Source organism: Calonectris borealis, chromosome 9 (genome assembly GCF_964195595.1).
Source record: "Calonectris borealis chromosome 9, bCalBor7.hap1.2, whole genome shotgun sequence".
NCBI lineage: Eukaryota > Metazoa > Chordata > Aves > Procellariiformes > Procellariidae > Calonectris > Calonectris borealis.
In genome coordinates, this window is record NC_134320.1 from 21,226,290 (window position 1) to 21,241,581 (window position 15,292).

General features: G+C 37.3%; 1 protein-coding gene across 2 annotated transcripts in view; it reads left to right on the plus strand.

The window, feature by feature from the left end:
* Positions 1 to 15,292, plus strand: part of PEX5L (peroxisomal biogenesis factor 5 like) — a 40,196-nt gene that overhangs the window by 2,578 nt on the left and 22,326 nt on the right. The window contains exons 2-3 of one of the 2 annotated variants that reach the window (XM_075157657.1): positions 12,050 to 12,161; positions 14,026 to 14,235. In XM_075157657.1, coding sequence (XP_075013758.1) covers positions 12,050 to 12,161; positions 14,026 to 14,235 — 322 coding nt within the window. The remainder of the gene's footprint in view (positions 1 to 12,049; positions 12,162 to 14,025; positions 14,236 to 15,292) is intronic. The other variant, XM_075157656.1, reaches the window with a different exon arrangement.

Sequence of the window (15,292 nt, forward strand, 5' to 3'; positions counted from 1 at the left end):
CAAATAACATGAACCAAAAAAGTACTGCAGACTCCAGAGGGGCTATGCCAATCTTTGGCAGCTGGGAATCTTGACCATCATTCCAGCAATAATGACTATACTACAATAAGCAGAGGGATATTCTTGGTAATTGAATAGGCCTTTCAGTTACTATTTCTTGTGATTCTCTCTCAATTACTTTCAATGAGAGTCACTTTATTAGTGTGAGAAAGCATTCAGTAGTTGCCAAATTTAATACTTCAAGCATCAGAGTGAGCTTTCAGTACTAACGGGATTTCGTAGAACATAACTCTATACTATGTTGCCGTCTCCATTTATCTTTTTAAAGATAATTCAGAAGAGACTGGAACAAATGAAAAAAGGTGGGGTTTTTTATATGAATAGAATCTACAAAAAGTGAAATAAAGTTTACTGTATGATCAAAGACTAACTAGAAGTTAAGCTATGAGCAAATATACTGCTAACTGAAGCAGAGAAATAAATGAGAAAAATTGTGCATAACAGTTTGATTTGAATTCCAAAATAAAATTTTTGTTTAACCTCTTCACACCTTCTTTGCATTTTACAGGAGAAAAAAGCTCACTTCAGAATTACTTTTTAATGAGAAATTTAAACCTAAATATCCCCTGGAGTCAAAGTTCAATTGTACAGTCAGCTATGAAATTCCCAATTTACTGCAGGTCAGTGAACTTCAAAGGATCCGATTCAATAAAGCACTTCAATCCACACTTATATTTTAAAATAGGATTAACTGCTTTATTGAGCAGCAAAAAAGTGCATGCTTAAATGCCTTGCCAGCCTGGTTTTAAACAAACAAATCTCACAGTGTCACAAGAATTATTTGTCCCACATTCATCACACCTAATTTAAATTCTTCACTAGAGTACATAAAACTATGTACTAGTTTTGTGGTGAACTGTAATGTCTATGAAAGCTAGTGATGGTAGGATCCCTATCAAGATAATAGAAAGAGGTAAGACCTGCAAGAGGCGATTCATGTCCAAGATGATCCTATGGCAAATATACTCTGGTATTATATGGAACAAAAATGGGAGTCCATGAAAAATTCACCAATAGAAAAAGAAATGCAAATTACATATTGAAACCTATTACCACTTCTGTTTGTAACTGAAAAACATGGGAGCTGCCTACTTAGAATTTACATGAACTACACAGACATTGCTCAGAGTACAATTTTTATATTGACTACTTATGATTTTAAAAGTCAACCTACAGAACACTTAGTTTTAGAATTTGAACTGGAAAGAAGAATTTTAAGAAGTTGAAATTACATTATAAGAAACATGCTGAAATTCATCCTATCCCATGAAAAATGCAGGCTACAACACACAAGTTGTCAAAAAAAGAGATACGTTTCATGACTACACCCCAATTAACTCCACCAGATACTTAAGACTTTTTTTATAGTCTCTCTATAAGGTATTAGTATTCAGAGTAGGAACTTTTTTTTTATTTTTTAAAGTGGACTTCATCTGCATGCCATTTGTTGATCCAAGCACATTTATATTTGCTCAAGGGCTTATGAGTAAAATACTCAAACATTTCCACTGCCTAAATTCCACTGACTTTTTTTTTTTCCTTGCTTGGTTGGGCTTTTTTTTTGTTCTGGGATTTTGTTTTGTTTGTTTGGGTTGTTTGTTTGTTTGTGTTTTGTTTGTTTGTTGTTGTTGGTTTTGTTGTTTTTTTTTTTTTTTTTAAACTCTGATAGGAGATCTCTCAAATGCTTCCTTTCAACTTTATGAAGGAAACAGAGTAAAGATAGCTAATATTGAGCCCAATGTTGTTAGTAGATTTTCTCATGTGTGTATCGAGGACTCACTACATGAATTTGATTGCATAATCAGTTTTTCATATAAAAGTTAACAGTCCTATTTGGATCAAGCATGTTCATGCTAAGCTTCTTAGCATTAGACTTGCATTGCCTTACAGCCCACTCCATAAATGTTTACTAAATAACACTATCACAGAATGGCTGAAAGTTAAAGTGAATGTAATTAGCTTCTGTTTTCTTTTATACCAATTTAAACTAGAATTAACTCCATTTTAACTAATTTATATATATTAATATAAAAAAAGGCAAAAATCATGTCAGTTTTAGATAATGACAATAATTAAGTTTGGACTACAATAATTCACTGTACATTCCAATCTACTCTCTGAGAACAGTGGCAATTTCCTCACTGATCTTAGGAGGACTAGACCTGAGATCATATTTTTTATATTCTTTTTAGAGGATTCATGATAAATTCATTAACAGTATTTTCCATACATCTCAAATCTGTCTCGTTTGATTTATTATAAAATTTTTGAGTAGTTTAGCAGGGGACACTTCTTAGGTTCTACTGATAACTCTTTTTCATCTGTTATTAAAACTGGGTAAATACAAGAAGAGTAAAAAAGAAAATACAAAATTCATAAATGCATGCTTAGCAGTACAAATATTGATTGATTCTTTACCTCTAAGTTAAATACTGCTCAACGTTATTATTGCTTTTAGGGCAGTATGCATAATTTCAGCAGAAATATTCTTATGAGTATAATAAAGTTGCCTTGACAGTATGCTTAAAAGTCATAAATTGGCTGCTTGCCTAAAGTTATACAGATTTCTCTGTCACATAAATTAAATACATTTTCCATGAAATAACAGTTTTAATTTAAAATTACCATGGGAATTGATGGTGTAATTTCTTCATAAAATAAAAAATCAACTATACTGTTTCATACATTTTAAAATGCCTTACCACTCCATAAGCACAGAAAGATTTGGACAAACATTTTTTGTAAATAAAATATTGTACCACTTTAACCCTGTTTTTTTAATATGAATTATTTATGAATAGGAATTAATTTTCAGAAATTTGTTGGTTCTTCATTCATGAATACTCTAAGTAAAAACATACTATCCTGTTAAAGAGTTGCAAGCCATGTACTACAGTTGTTCCATATTCAATGAATTCACTGTTTGTACAGTGAAACTGTTCTACTGAATTGCAAGTCCAAAAAAATTCACAAATAGCTTTCAAATTTCAGGCTTTTTCAAAGCAAGCACATACAGTATGACAGATTCCTACGCAGAAAGGCTGTATAACTTAACAAGAAATTATGACTTGCTTCCTATGACTGCCCACAGTAATGCATCCAAAACCACTGCCTTACTCTAGATATGCTACAGAACTCTGTTTTAAAAGAAAAATCCACAGAAAGGACAAGAAAAATCTGTGTGATTTCAAAGTAATTACAGCCTATATGCAAAGATACAGCAAGGGTACAGTAAAAGATGAATTTTGTTGCATGGGAAATGAACAAAGGGCATTTTCAACACAGTTGAAGATCAGTAGGAATGGCATAAGCTTTACAAAAATTAAATTCTGTGATAAGCCATGATATATTTGATATTGTTAATTCTCTCATCTTCATCTTTACAGTCTTCACGCTGCTATAGCATGAAGATTTGGTCTTAAAAAAGCACCAGTTGTGCATCTAAATTGACATTTGATTATGTACCATACTCAGAATAGCGCATGAGGCGGTAAACAATCCACTACTGCCGAAACTCTTGAACTTATCTATGGATCACTGGTGGTTCAAAAGAATTTGTACACGCAGCTCAGTTCCATATGCTGGCAACCTTCTTTACTTTCAGCTAATGAAAAACATGTCAAATTTGTTAATCCCTCAGTTAACTAGAAGGCCATTTTAGAAGTACAGACAAAGTACTTCCATAAACTAACATTACAGAAATCCTTTCTTTAAAGGAACATTCCGTAACTTTTTAGTGACTATATTACTGTAAGGATCTCTAAGCATCTACGATGATCAGTTAATTTTATCTTTGATCATCGTTGTAGAGTGGTTCTCCAGCTCAGATAGTGATATGGGGAAGGAAAATGCAAATCGCAGGGTAACACCACAAAGACAATGCGTAGCCAAGTGAGGGAAAATAAATAAATAAGACCATCTAACACCCAGGAAAGGGAGGCACTCCGTTTTAGTAAACAGCTTCCTTTACTTAAAAAGTGCATACAGCATGCAGATATTAATGCAACAGATAGATTTACAGATTTACTCATTTTTGTAGGAGTAGTAAAGGCCGCCAAATTGTCAGTCACAGTCGAAATACAACCAGAGTAACTTTTCTCCCCTTCCCCCATGGCTCTGATCCAGCAAGACAGTTAAGCGCATGCTTAACCTTGAGTTTTGCAGGACATGCTTAAGTGCTTTGCTGGAGCAAGGCCAAAATGCAGGAGCCAGATACAACTACAATTCCCATATTTAGTTTCCTTTAGCCAGACCAAGAGGAATAGAGGGAAGGAGATGGTGAACTGTGAGATATTTAGTTCTACCTTGCAGCAATACACCATAACTCGTATGGGTCAGCACTTACGAACACAGATAGGATGCTACTGTGACACAGCGATCACAGCAAGAGTTATCACCAAGCAATGCAACTGTTTACGAAGACACAGCATAAGCATGTTATCATTTACTGATTTAGACATCAAGCATAGGTTTTAAACAACACAGCTGGCACGTGAATTTAGTAGTGTCTATAGTAATCCTCCCACAGCTTCTCTGACTTCACACAAGCCCTCTGTCAGTTGTTTGCATTAAACCCCCAGGTCACTTGGCTTGTGTGATTTCAGGTAAGATTGTCACCTCTGATTCACAGGCCACTCCACACACTTCCTACTCCTTAACAACAGAGTAGCGGTTATCACCTGCTGAGCAAGACTAGTCTCGAGAGAGGCAGCAACACCAAACTGCTCTTTGCAAGAGGGTGAAATGAGCTTGTCTCATCCGTAGAGCTTCCCGCACTTCACATTAGGTGGAAGTCAGTTATACCGCATGCCCTGTGAATTGATTCTCTGTTCTTGTGAAAACCAAATATTTGGCTGGCATGTGAGTTTTATTGGGACATAAATACACACTAGAGTGACAGAGAAAAAATTAGTATGACCCTCGCACAAGATGATGCAAAAAGTCAAGTAATAATCACACTTATGATACAATAGTAAATAAAGTGTGTGAGGTGGTAATTTTGATCGTGAAATATTTATAGACACGCTAGAAAGGTGGGTGAAGAAAAACATAACTCATGTATTCTGAACTTTTAGCACAAGACCAGTGATGTTGTCAGGAGTTCCCTTTCCAAACCTCCCTCAGTGAGCAGAAAAAGAGGTCTTCCAGTTTGTGTCTGCCAGGATGATGATCCGCACACACAACTGTCAGGCCAGTACTTCCAGTTATACTCTAGAGAACAATAACCTCAATTTCTAGTTGTGGTTCCCGTTTATCAGGTTTTAGAAATAGCTAGTTAGTGGAAATGAATTCACTTGTTTCCTCTTACCCTAGTGAATGCCACCAAAGATCACAATATGCCAGATAAGTGCAGAGAACCTATCTATCAAGAAACCATTGCTGTGTATCATACAAATTAATTAGTGATTGAAGTTCATGCTTTAGTAGCTGCCTCTGGTTAAGTTAAAAGAACAGTATAACACAAACTACTCAAATTAATCTAACTTGTTCACATATTTGTCCAGTCTCACCCAAGCAGCAGACAAGCTTCTCAGAGTACAGTTCAAAAACACAATTTCCCCAATCGAAAATCTGAGTTAAAAGGTTCCTGCTTTCTCCCATGCTCACTACCACATGTTCATTACCCCACCTTGAGCTTTCTAGGTCAGATCATTTCACTGATGCAGTCAGCAGCCCAACCACACTCTCACCAGCACACTGAGTGGACACTACAGCAAAAGGCATAAGTGCCCAGGAGCAGCTTTGCTGCTGAACTGTACAGGGGATTACCCATTAGCAGTTTGGTCTTCCTAAATTAGTGCCTTGAGTAATTCAATCAGCCTCAGGTGACAAAATGGATAGAATCCAATCCAACTTGGGTAGCGAATTACATCTAAATTTTAGGTGCCTCTTGAACCAGTCCTTCTCAAATAAGTTCCATATATAGCCAAGTGCCTTTGAGAGCCTCCTGAGGGACAGCCTAGATTAGGCAGGCAGGATCTCTCTCTGGAGTTGCTTTTCTAGGCATTTATCTCTCCCTATTGAACATGGAGGGAATTTAGGCACTTAATTTAAGAGAACTAGTTCACTATGTGCTCAAAACATAGGTGCTAATTAGCTGCCTATGCCTGACTGGAACCCCCCAATTTAGAGTCCAAATAATTTATCTTAAAGACTAGCATTATGTTATGCCCTACTAACATTAAAAAAAAAAAGAAACAAAACAGCATGCATTGTGCACTGCAAACAGATCAAGATCAGGAATGTAGTAAAAGAGTGTATAAAACAGGATGTCAGGACCATACCTTACTGACTGCCTCGTTGTGCTCCAGCATTCCCACAGTGCAAGCCCAGTGCTCTAGGAAGAGAAAGCAGACAAAGCACTTGTAGCCATGAGCAGGGCAGGTTGTGCAGGTGAACATTATCAACTGTAAATGTGATGCTAGGTAAGAAGTTGGTCCTCTCAGCTGTTCCCCTGAGCACCAGGTGTGTTCCAGCTCCATCTGCCTTAAGGCCAAACTAAGCTGCTCTGTGGAAACTTTTCACAACAGTCCTGTTGGCTGCCCACCCCCCCTTTTTTTTAAAAAAAAAAAATCAGGTTACTCCCTAGGTATTTCATAACTCTCTTCGTACAACATAAGATGTAGACTGGGAGCAAAGCAAAACCAAACCCATACCAGTTGCTGTATACATACGTAATCTCACATAGTCTCTGGCACAGTAAAACATACCACCACTGACACCAGCATCGCAAAAGGCATCTATATTAAAACCATAAGCCAAAGGCCCTGAAGATGAGCAGAAAACAAGTTTCTACAGGACAGCAGAGCTGCCACCATGGTGGCCACCGGGCGCTCTCTGTGCCCCATGCAGGCTACCTAGGGCAGCGCCAGGCGTGAGGAGAGGCCCTGGGACTGAGGCTTCAGGAAGGTGTTTTACCAGGCAGGGCACTCCTGCGGGGTCAAGGGGAGAAAATAAGGCCTGGGAGGATTTAGGGGTGACTGCAGGGCAGAGGAAGAGGTGCTGGGTGGGTGACTGAGGGAAGCTGAGACCAGGCTGGATATTAGCTAGAGGAAAGAAAACCCTCTCATGGCTGCTGCTCACTTTCAGGGGGCCAGCACTGCGCTTCTTCCCCAGCAACTTCCCCCCTCCTGCCCCAGCACACCCATGCCCACCTAGGGTTTGATATTTTTGACCCCAAACCAGCACCTTTCATTAGGCTCCCACTTACCCTTCAGGCCTAAGGATCACCCAGAGAGGGAACCCCCAGGAGCGGCTGGCACCTCTTCCTCATCTCACAGCAGCTCTGGGAGACCGCTAGCCAAACCAGAGCATCGGGAAAAGGAAAATTCATCAGCAAAGGCAGCTGCAAGTAATAAACTTCATCAGCTGAATAAATGCAGACAGCTGTGAATGGGGTGGGTGACAGGGCACAGAAAATGGAGACCAGGTGATTCCCCTCAGTGCCCTGAGCTGCAGGACTGCCTAGCCTGCGCTGAGGGAAATACGGCAGACATGGCCTCCAGCACTGCCTGACTCGGCCTCTGTGCCTTGTCTCAGATCTCTGCTAAATAATCCTCACTCTGAGTATATTTAAGCAGTGGGGCTGATGTCAGCCATCAGGTAACACTTTTGACTCTCCCAGTATCTCTCCCAAAGCACCAAAAAAACCCCCACAGATAGGCTTTTTGGAACAAAAAAGTCCAATAGCAGTACTGGGGTGAGAAAAAGCACCTTTTTCTGTGGTGCTGTTCTACAGCAGAAGTCAGTCACAGAAAATTCATTTGAATTTAGGAGTATTTAATACTATGGATGAGTCTCTTCATAGGTATTAGTAATAGGGAGTATCATTCTCCACAGATTTTACATATCCTTCAGTTAAAGGAGTGTGTGGGTTTTTTCTTTGATTGAAATAGATTTTATAAAGGAAAATTAAGTTCTTAGAGACATTATGAGAAGTTATGGCACTCACTGGCTACATTAGTACTCGGAAATCAACAGTGTCACAGGCTGAGTCTATACAGCTTGGCATGCGCACAGATACCGCACGCCTGAATACTGCGCGGCGGTGCAGTGCCAGCGCCTGGCGCCAGCTCCCAGCGCCGCTTCCTCCAGCCCTGGGTGGTGCTGGGCGGCTTGCTTAATTTCACTTTGCTTCTCCTCTCTGCGGTGCAGAGATAATACTTCTCAGCTCTGCGGTGGTGCCAGGCTTGATTCATGAATGTTTTAAAGCATTCTGTGATATTCACCCTGAAAGGTGCTTGAGAACCATAAGTTATTACTTTAATATAGATAATAGTTTTCATCTCATGAATGCTTTATAGCACTACTCCAAATTTATGCCTGATAGAACTCTAATAACTTGAGCAGAGTTAAACTAGGGATAAATTTGGTACAATACATGAGGCAGCAAAATGAAATTCAAAGCGTGAGACCGAGGGCATTGCATACACAGTAATGTCAGAAACCTACCCCCCTGCCCGCTTACCTACAGCAAAAATATCAGCCCATGGCACTCTCTAACCTGTTAAGGTTTGGTTCATCATGACGTGCCCGCTTCACGACAAAAACATATTTTTCTAATGTGTTCTATTGCTCTACATAGGTAGTTTGTATTTATTGAGAATTAGTAGACTCGATCATGTATTTGCTATCTGTTTTGACCCAGATATTTCAGTTGAAAACACATTATTTTTCACAGGAACAATCCCTTTAATAAGACACTCCTACAGCTTCCAGTCCTTAGTCATGGGAGCGTAGGACACAGGACTGGGAGGGATCCTCTGGGCCACAGTCCACTTCTCAAAAGCAATCGCATCATAAACAGCCATGTAGAAAGCTTGTCAAAAGCCATTTTAAATAGTTGGCCTTTTTGTCCCCCTACCCTAAAAAAATACCGTCTGTATGCTTCACTGCTGTGATAGTTAGAAAGATTCTTTTAATTCCCAGACCAGATGTATTCACGGCCAGTTTAGATCTCTTTGTTGTCATGCCAGCCTTTCTCTATAGCTGAAATAACTTTCCTCCTCCAATGTCATCTAACCACTCGCCCTTTATGTATACATGAAGAATAATTATATTCCTACTCAATCTTCATTTTGTTAGCCTAAGCAAGTCAAACTCTTTTAGTCTCCCTGTAAATGTGTTCTTTATTCCTCTGATCATTTGGGTGGCCCATCTCTGATGAATCTTACTATCTTCACAAAGTAAGAGAGTCAGAGAAGATGAAGCTATTTGTTTTGTAGTTAAATAAAAATGCTGCAAATGCAGCAGAAAGAAGACACAACTTAGTAAAAATTAAATCTTGGTATTTGCTGGCAAAATTGATGAAGTGGATATTACCACCAATCTTCTTTCAGTTTGATGGTAGAATTTTATTAGGGGACTTCGAACAATACACTGCTGGTATCAAACTAATGAAGGCCTGTTGCTGAGCAAGTCTTCCTTATATAAACAACATAATAAAGAAATTTCTAGGGATGAGATAACCAGCTTTGGAAAGAAAAAATATTTGCCAGACATCTGCTACTTCATACTTCACTTGAACCCTGGAGAAATTCAGATCTTTGTTGATTCTAGTCTCCTTCCCCTCCACTATTCTGATTTTCAGCATTACTACTGCTCTTCCCGGAGTTTATCCTCTTACCCCACAACAGGTTTGGGCAATAAATTGCCTTTCCAGTTGGTCTTCAGATTTTCTATTCTTCACTGTCCCCAGTGAGTGATCTTGGCTGTATTGGTTCTCATAATCCTTATTCATTCCCTCCTTCTCCCATTCTTTCCTATTAAAGAAAATTTCCATGGAATGTAATGGGAAACTTGATAAGCATCCAAATCTTATGTGATAATGTACCCTATTGATACACTCTTATAAATACAGAAACAGAATATTTCCAATGAAGTTTTTACATTTATAGTGATTCCTATAAAACCTCTTCTTTCTTCCCTCCTGTCCCCCTCCAAATGGTGTAGGACTTGTCTTTATGCTGTTAGTATATCACAGAATACATCATTGAAGATCCAGCTGATCCCACGGCTTTGACAATCTTTCTGCTGGATGTTCACCCAAATACGCAACTTGTTGCAAAAGTGCAGCAGCTGTTACTGATGATAGTTCCTAGAATGGGATGTGTAAAGGCAAAAAGAAAAATGTATTCAAGCAATTTTTGCTGATATCTGGATTTGATCATAATGAAACTTTTAAAATATTAAAGGTAATTTGGACAAGAATTAACTAGGTCTCCACCTTCATTTTTTCACCAATAGAAATGAGTAAGGACTGTCACCTAATCATAAACAGAAAAATAAGGTCCTCTTAAGTCTTAAATATCAGTACTAGGTAAAAGTATACACCTGGAGATAATGTGGGTACTGTAGAGCCACCTTTAATGGAAATCAAAGGTGTGCAGCTGGCATAAATGCAATTTCCAATTAAGTGTTGAGATTTACCAAATTAAGCAAGTAACTTCTGTGCATTGAATGAGACAGCAACCTAGGCAGTCAATTTGGAGGGTTAAAAAACCACATGATTAAGTCACCTGTACGGTGCATCTGCAGTCTGGGTTTAGCATATGCAGAATTAGAGTTTGGGACAGTATCATTGCCAGATTTCTAAGTTAAGTGCCTGCATTTGCATGTTCTGCGACACACAGTTGGGCAGGCAATCACTCATCTGTCTTCCATGTTACTCATGTAAATTGGTATTTCAGTGCAAAACTGTAAGGTCCTGGGCAAATTAATAAGTGCACATATTATACAGTCAGTCAACGTTAGGTACCAGCTTAAATGTTTGACCCATCAGAATAATGGACTTTTTATTTCAATAGCTCCGGCATATTTTTGCAACTTTGTAATACAAAAATCAAGTACCAAACAACAGTGAATCTAAGCTGTTTTGCTGTAATAACTTTAGAGGCAATCCTGCTACTGGAGTAGCTAAATGCCAGTAATTAACAAATATCAAATGAGGATGAGTAAATACCTTTTTTGCCAGTTTTAGTCCATGTTAGCATCCTAAATTTAGAAGTTCAAATATATCTGAGAGAAAATTTTGAAAATTCAACAATGGAAAAAGAGTGAAGAACAGAACAGAGAGGAGGAGAGCAGAGAGGATAAAAGTAAAGCTGAAATAGCTCCAGATGAAAGTAATAGACAGAGAGGAAACATGTTTTCACATTATTAAAGATAAAGTAAATGCAGGCCACACCATCAGACATCCATCCAGCTCAGCTTAGGTCTTGATCCTCCAATCAGAGATAGATTGCAGAGAGGAGACTTTTATTTATGAGGCTGTTTTACTGTTTTATCTTTTTAATCCCTAATACCTGAAATATCCTGTAATATAGGTATTTCTTTTAGGTAGCAGAAAACCAATGCATTCATGCAATTACAATAAAAAGGGAAAACTGCTCATAAATAAAAACTCTATTATGAGTCTTCACACAGTCAAAACTCATGCAGGAAATTCATACATTCACCAGGCTCCATCCACTGTCATTCATGTGTCTTTGTATTGCAGAGGAGTGTTTTCTGTCTCAGCAGGTTATTGTTTAATGGGCTAATAATGCACATCCGCTAGATTAAATAGTATTGTGCAAGTTCTGTGGGGAGGCATGTTACTGGTGAAAAACCCTGACCACTTCCAAATACTAAAAAAGCCCTGCTTAATCTCCTGGTGATAGAGAAGGCCAGCTTCACCCATTGATTTGAAGGGAGATACATCAGGCCTCGTATACTTCAGCCCTAGAAGCAATAGTATGCAATAATTGCTATGGAAAAATCACCTTGCTGCTTTATTTTTGTGCAATTTGTAAAATTGCAATATAATTTTGCCCCAAAAGAGTGACTGATTTTTTTTATTTTAAGCCCAGAGCTATTTGTACATCTTCTAATTGCAATCTCTTACTCTCACAATCAAAAATAAAATGCATGATATTGTGAGAATATGTTTTATTTCTTTAAATCCTGCATCCCAACAACACTCTGTGACCCTGGATTTTTTTGTTGCTAGCTGGTGAATGAGCAACAAGAAAGCAGACCCCTTCTGAGCCCCTCCATTGATGACTTTCTCTGTGAAACTAAACCAGAAGCTGTTGCAAGGCCTGTAACATCAAATACTGCAGGTAACCAAAATTCTTTACTATCCCTCACTAGAGAGAAATAATTTTAGTTTTATCTTAATTATGGTACATTTTTGCCAAGTGACTTCTTGATTTGTTACTATTTGCTCAAAATTACAAGCTGGTATTAAATCATAGTTGCCTGATCTATTAGTAGAAGAAACTCTGAAGAAATGTTCATTACCTTTGAGGGCAAATCTGATGTGATCCCAATCACATGTATTCTAGCAGATCTCTGGGGATGAGTTAAAGGGACCTTGTTTAAGTTCAACAGGAAGTACAAATCAGTTTGACCAATTCTCAATCTTTGTTTTTGCAGAATTTTAACCTATGGGTAAGCCACATTTAGTCTGGTTTTAACCAAATTTATTCCTTACTCTAGAAAGATTTTCTTTAATAAAAACTTGGATGGGATGTCAGAGAAAAGGGAAGAGATATCAAAACTGTTTATCCAGGCTGAGTTCAGGCACTTTATTAGTGAAAGCGTCTAACACATTTCTTAGCTCCTTTGTGTTGTGGTCAGATAGTAGAGCAGATAATAAAAAGTAAGAGTGAATCCTGAAAGCCTTTTGAATTATATTGAATTATATTTGAAGTATATGGTCCTTTGGAAGTGTTTTTAGAAATTAGCCTCCTCCTATTCAGTATTTGCGCAAAGGTAATCAAAGTGGTTGAGCAGATCAACTGAGATACAATAAAATCAGCGTAGCACTATTATGTTCTATTGCTATCTCATAAAATGACTTGACTTGTTAGAAGCTACTTAATTAAAATCTAGATACATGCAAATTATTAAAATGACTAATTGACAGCTGGGTGATTATCTTCACATCTAATTAATATGTGTCTAAAGCAATATGCAAGTTCTATTAACAAAAACTGGAACACTGAATTAAATAACAATTGTAAATAATATTTTTTCCTTTTATATATAGCTAAAGATATTACAGGGATGAATAGAAATATTTCAGATTGTTTAAGAGTGGTGTTTGTTGTAAAAAAGTAAGTATCTGTAGATCCTATATCTGCCTTGAATATCTATCAGATTTGGGGGGGTTAATTAGATTTATTCAATAACAAAATAAAAAATTCTATGAATATTGATGAAATTCAGTGATTTAACAAGAACACAGATAAAGCACTGCAAAAGACAATACAAATTGATCTGTCAAAAACACCTACCCTATAAAATGATGGTAAAAAGGGAGTTTTTCTCTTTTATATGCTAAATAATTTTAAATGTTACTCTTTAAGCAACTTTTAAATGAAGAACTCAGACTGAACATGCCTTTTATACTGATATAGTCCTTAATAGAAATAGCAGTAGAATATATAATTATATTCAATATTTATCCCCCAAAAGACAAACAGCAACAACAGTAGAAACCATTACTACACATACCATTATTCCTTTATGACCCAAGAAGTCCACCCAAGAAGCTGTCTACTCTTCAGCTTTTTCCGTAATGGCATGTGGCTCAACAGTAGTGCCCCAAGCAGCTGTTACAAGTACTTGATAAATTGTAAGATTAAACCAAATCTTATCTAAAAGCTCAATTGAACAGGGAACCCTCACAACGTAAGAAAATCCGTGCAGTAAGGCCACAGCCTTAAGACCTAAAATGTCTTTAAGATTTTCAGCGGAAAAATCTTTTATGCTAATCAAGCTTTTTAAAACTGCATCCAGTTAAGCACCTGAAATCCCTAGTCATATTTGAATATGCTAGTCATCATCTTTAGCCAGGAAATATACATCTACTCTAGTCAAATGCAAATACATTAGTAATTTTTTTCCAATTAAAACACATTTTTAAAAGTGAGCTCTTCGAATTAAAACAACATTGAATGCTAACATTTTGTCTCTAAGTATTATCAACAGGTCTGGATCTTTTGGATCTTAGTGAACCTGTCTTACAAACCCAAAACAAAGCAAAGAAATCAGAGAATCCATCAAGAAGTGAAGGCTTAAAAGCTTCAACCCACAGAAAGAAGACAGACAAGTCTGACCTTATCAGTGTGGATACTGAGCAGAAAGTCCAGACTGTCAGAGTTTCAGACAAGTCTTCACTAGATTTAGGTAAGAGTGTAGCTATTACACCAGTGCTACATAGCCTTGCTTAGCACAAGCTTCTCCTTGCTACTATCACAAAATAACAAAGCAAAGCCAGGATTTTTGTTGCACCACATTTTAGCAGGGAGTGTAACCTTTGTTCCACATTATAAACGACTTGAAACACTAAATTTGAAACACTGTAAACACATTTTGCCTTTGCCTTTGCCATTATACTTATTAAGTTGTCACTAAATGTGCAAATAAAGTTTTTAAAGGATTCTTTCAAAAAGAGATTAGTCAGGGAGAGTAAAATCGTCGAAAAATCTACAGAGGTATCATTGGTACCTCTGTAATTAGTAAAGGACACAAGGCAGAGGCAGCCCATACTGGATGTCCTTTTCAGAACTGCAGATGTCAGAAATACACATTATATTTATAAATACTGCTTTATCTATGCATACAAGAGGAAAAAAAGATCCATTCATGACAAAATAGCTATATTTATACAGATTGAACAAAAATCCCCAAAACAACTCAATATCCTGCCAAGCATGATCTATAGATGACCTTTGGAAAAGGTGAATTTAATTTAGTTCCATCCAAACTAAATTACTTGCACCGCAACTGAGAAATTTGCGAGGTAAATGTAATTTATACCAAGGTAGCAAATTTTCCATTCATCAGCACAGAAATTCTTTTAGAGAACTTTATCTTGAAACAGGAGCTGAACATCTTATTTTTGCAAAGCAAGTCCAACATATGAATAATATCAGTTGCCTACACAGTCATTTTTAAATGGTAGTCAGTAAAAAAGTTTTAATTTTACAATTTGACTACAATTGGGAAATTAAAAATGTCCAAAACTATCAAATAGTCAGTATAATTTTTGTCAACAGATCTAAATTACATACAAATCACTGATTTTAAGTTAAGAGTTCCACTGACATTCTGACCGTGAATGCTAATAGATTTAGAAAAATATTGTGAATTACTAAATATTTTCATAGAATATCAGCAAGAAAGGTGCACAACATTTCTGTATATTGGACCTTAACTAAAATACAGTCTTTAGTGGCACCAT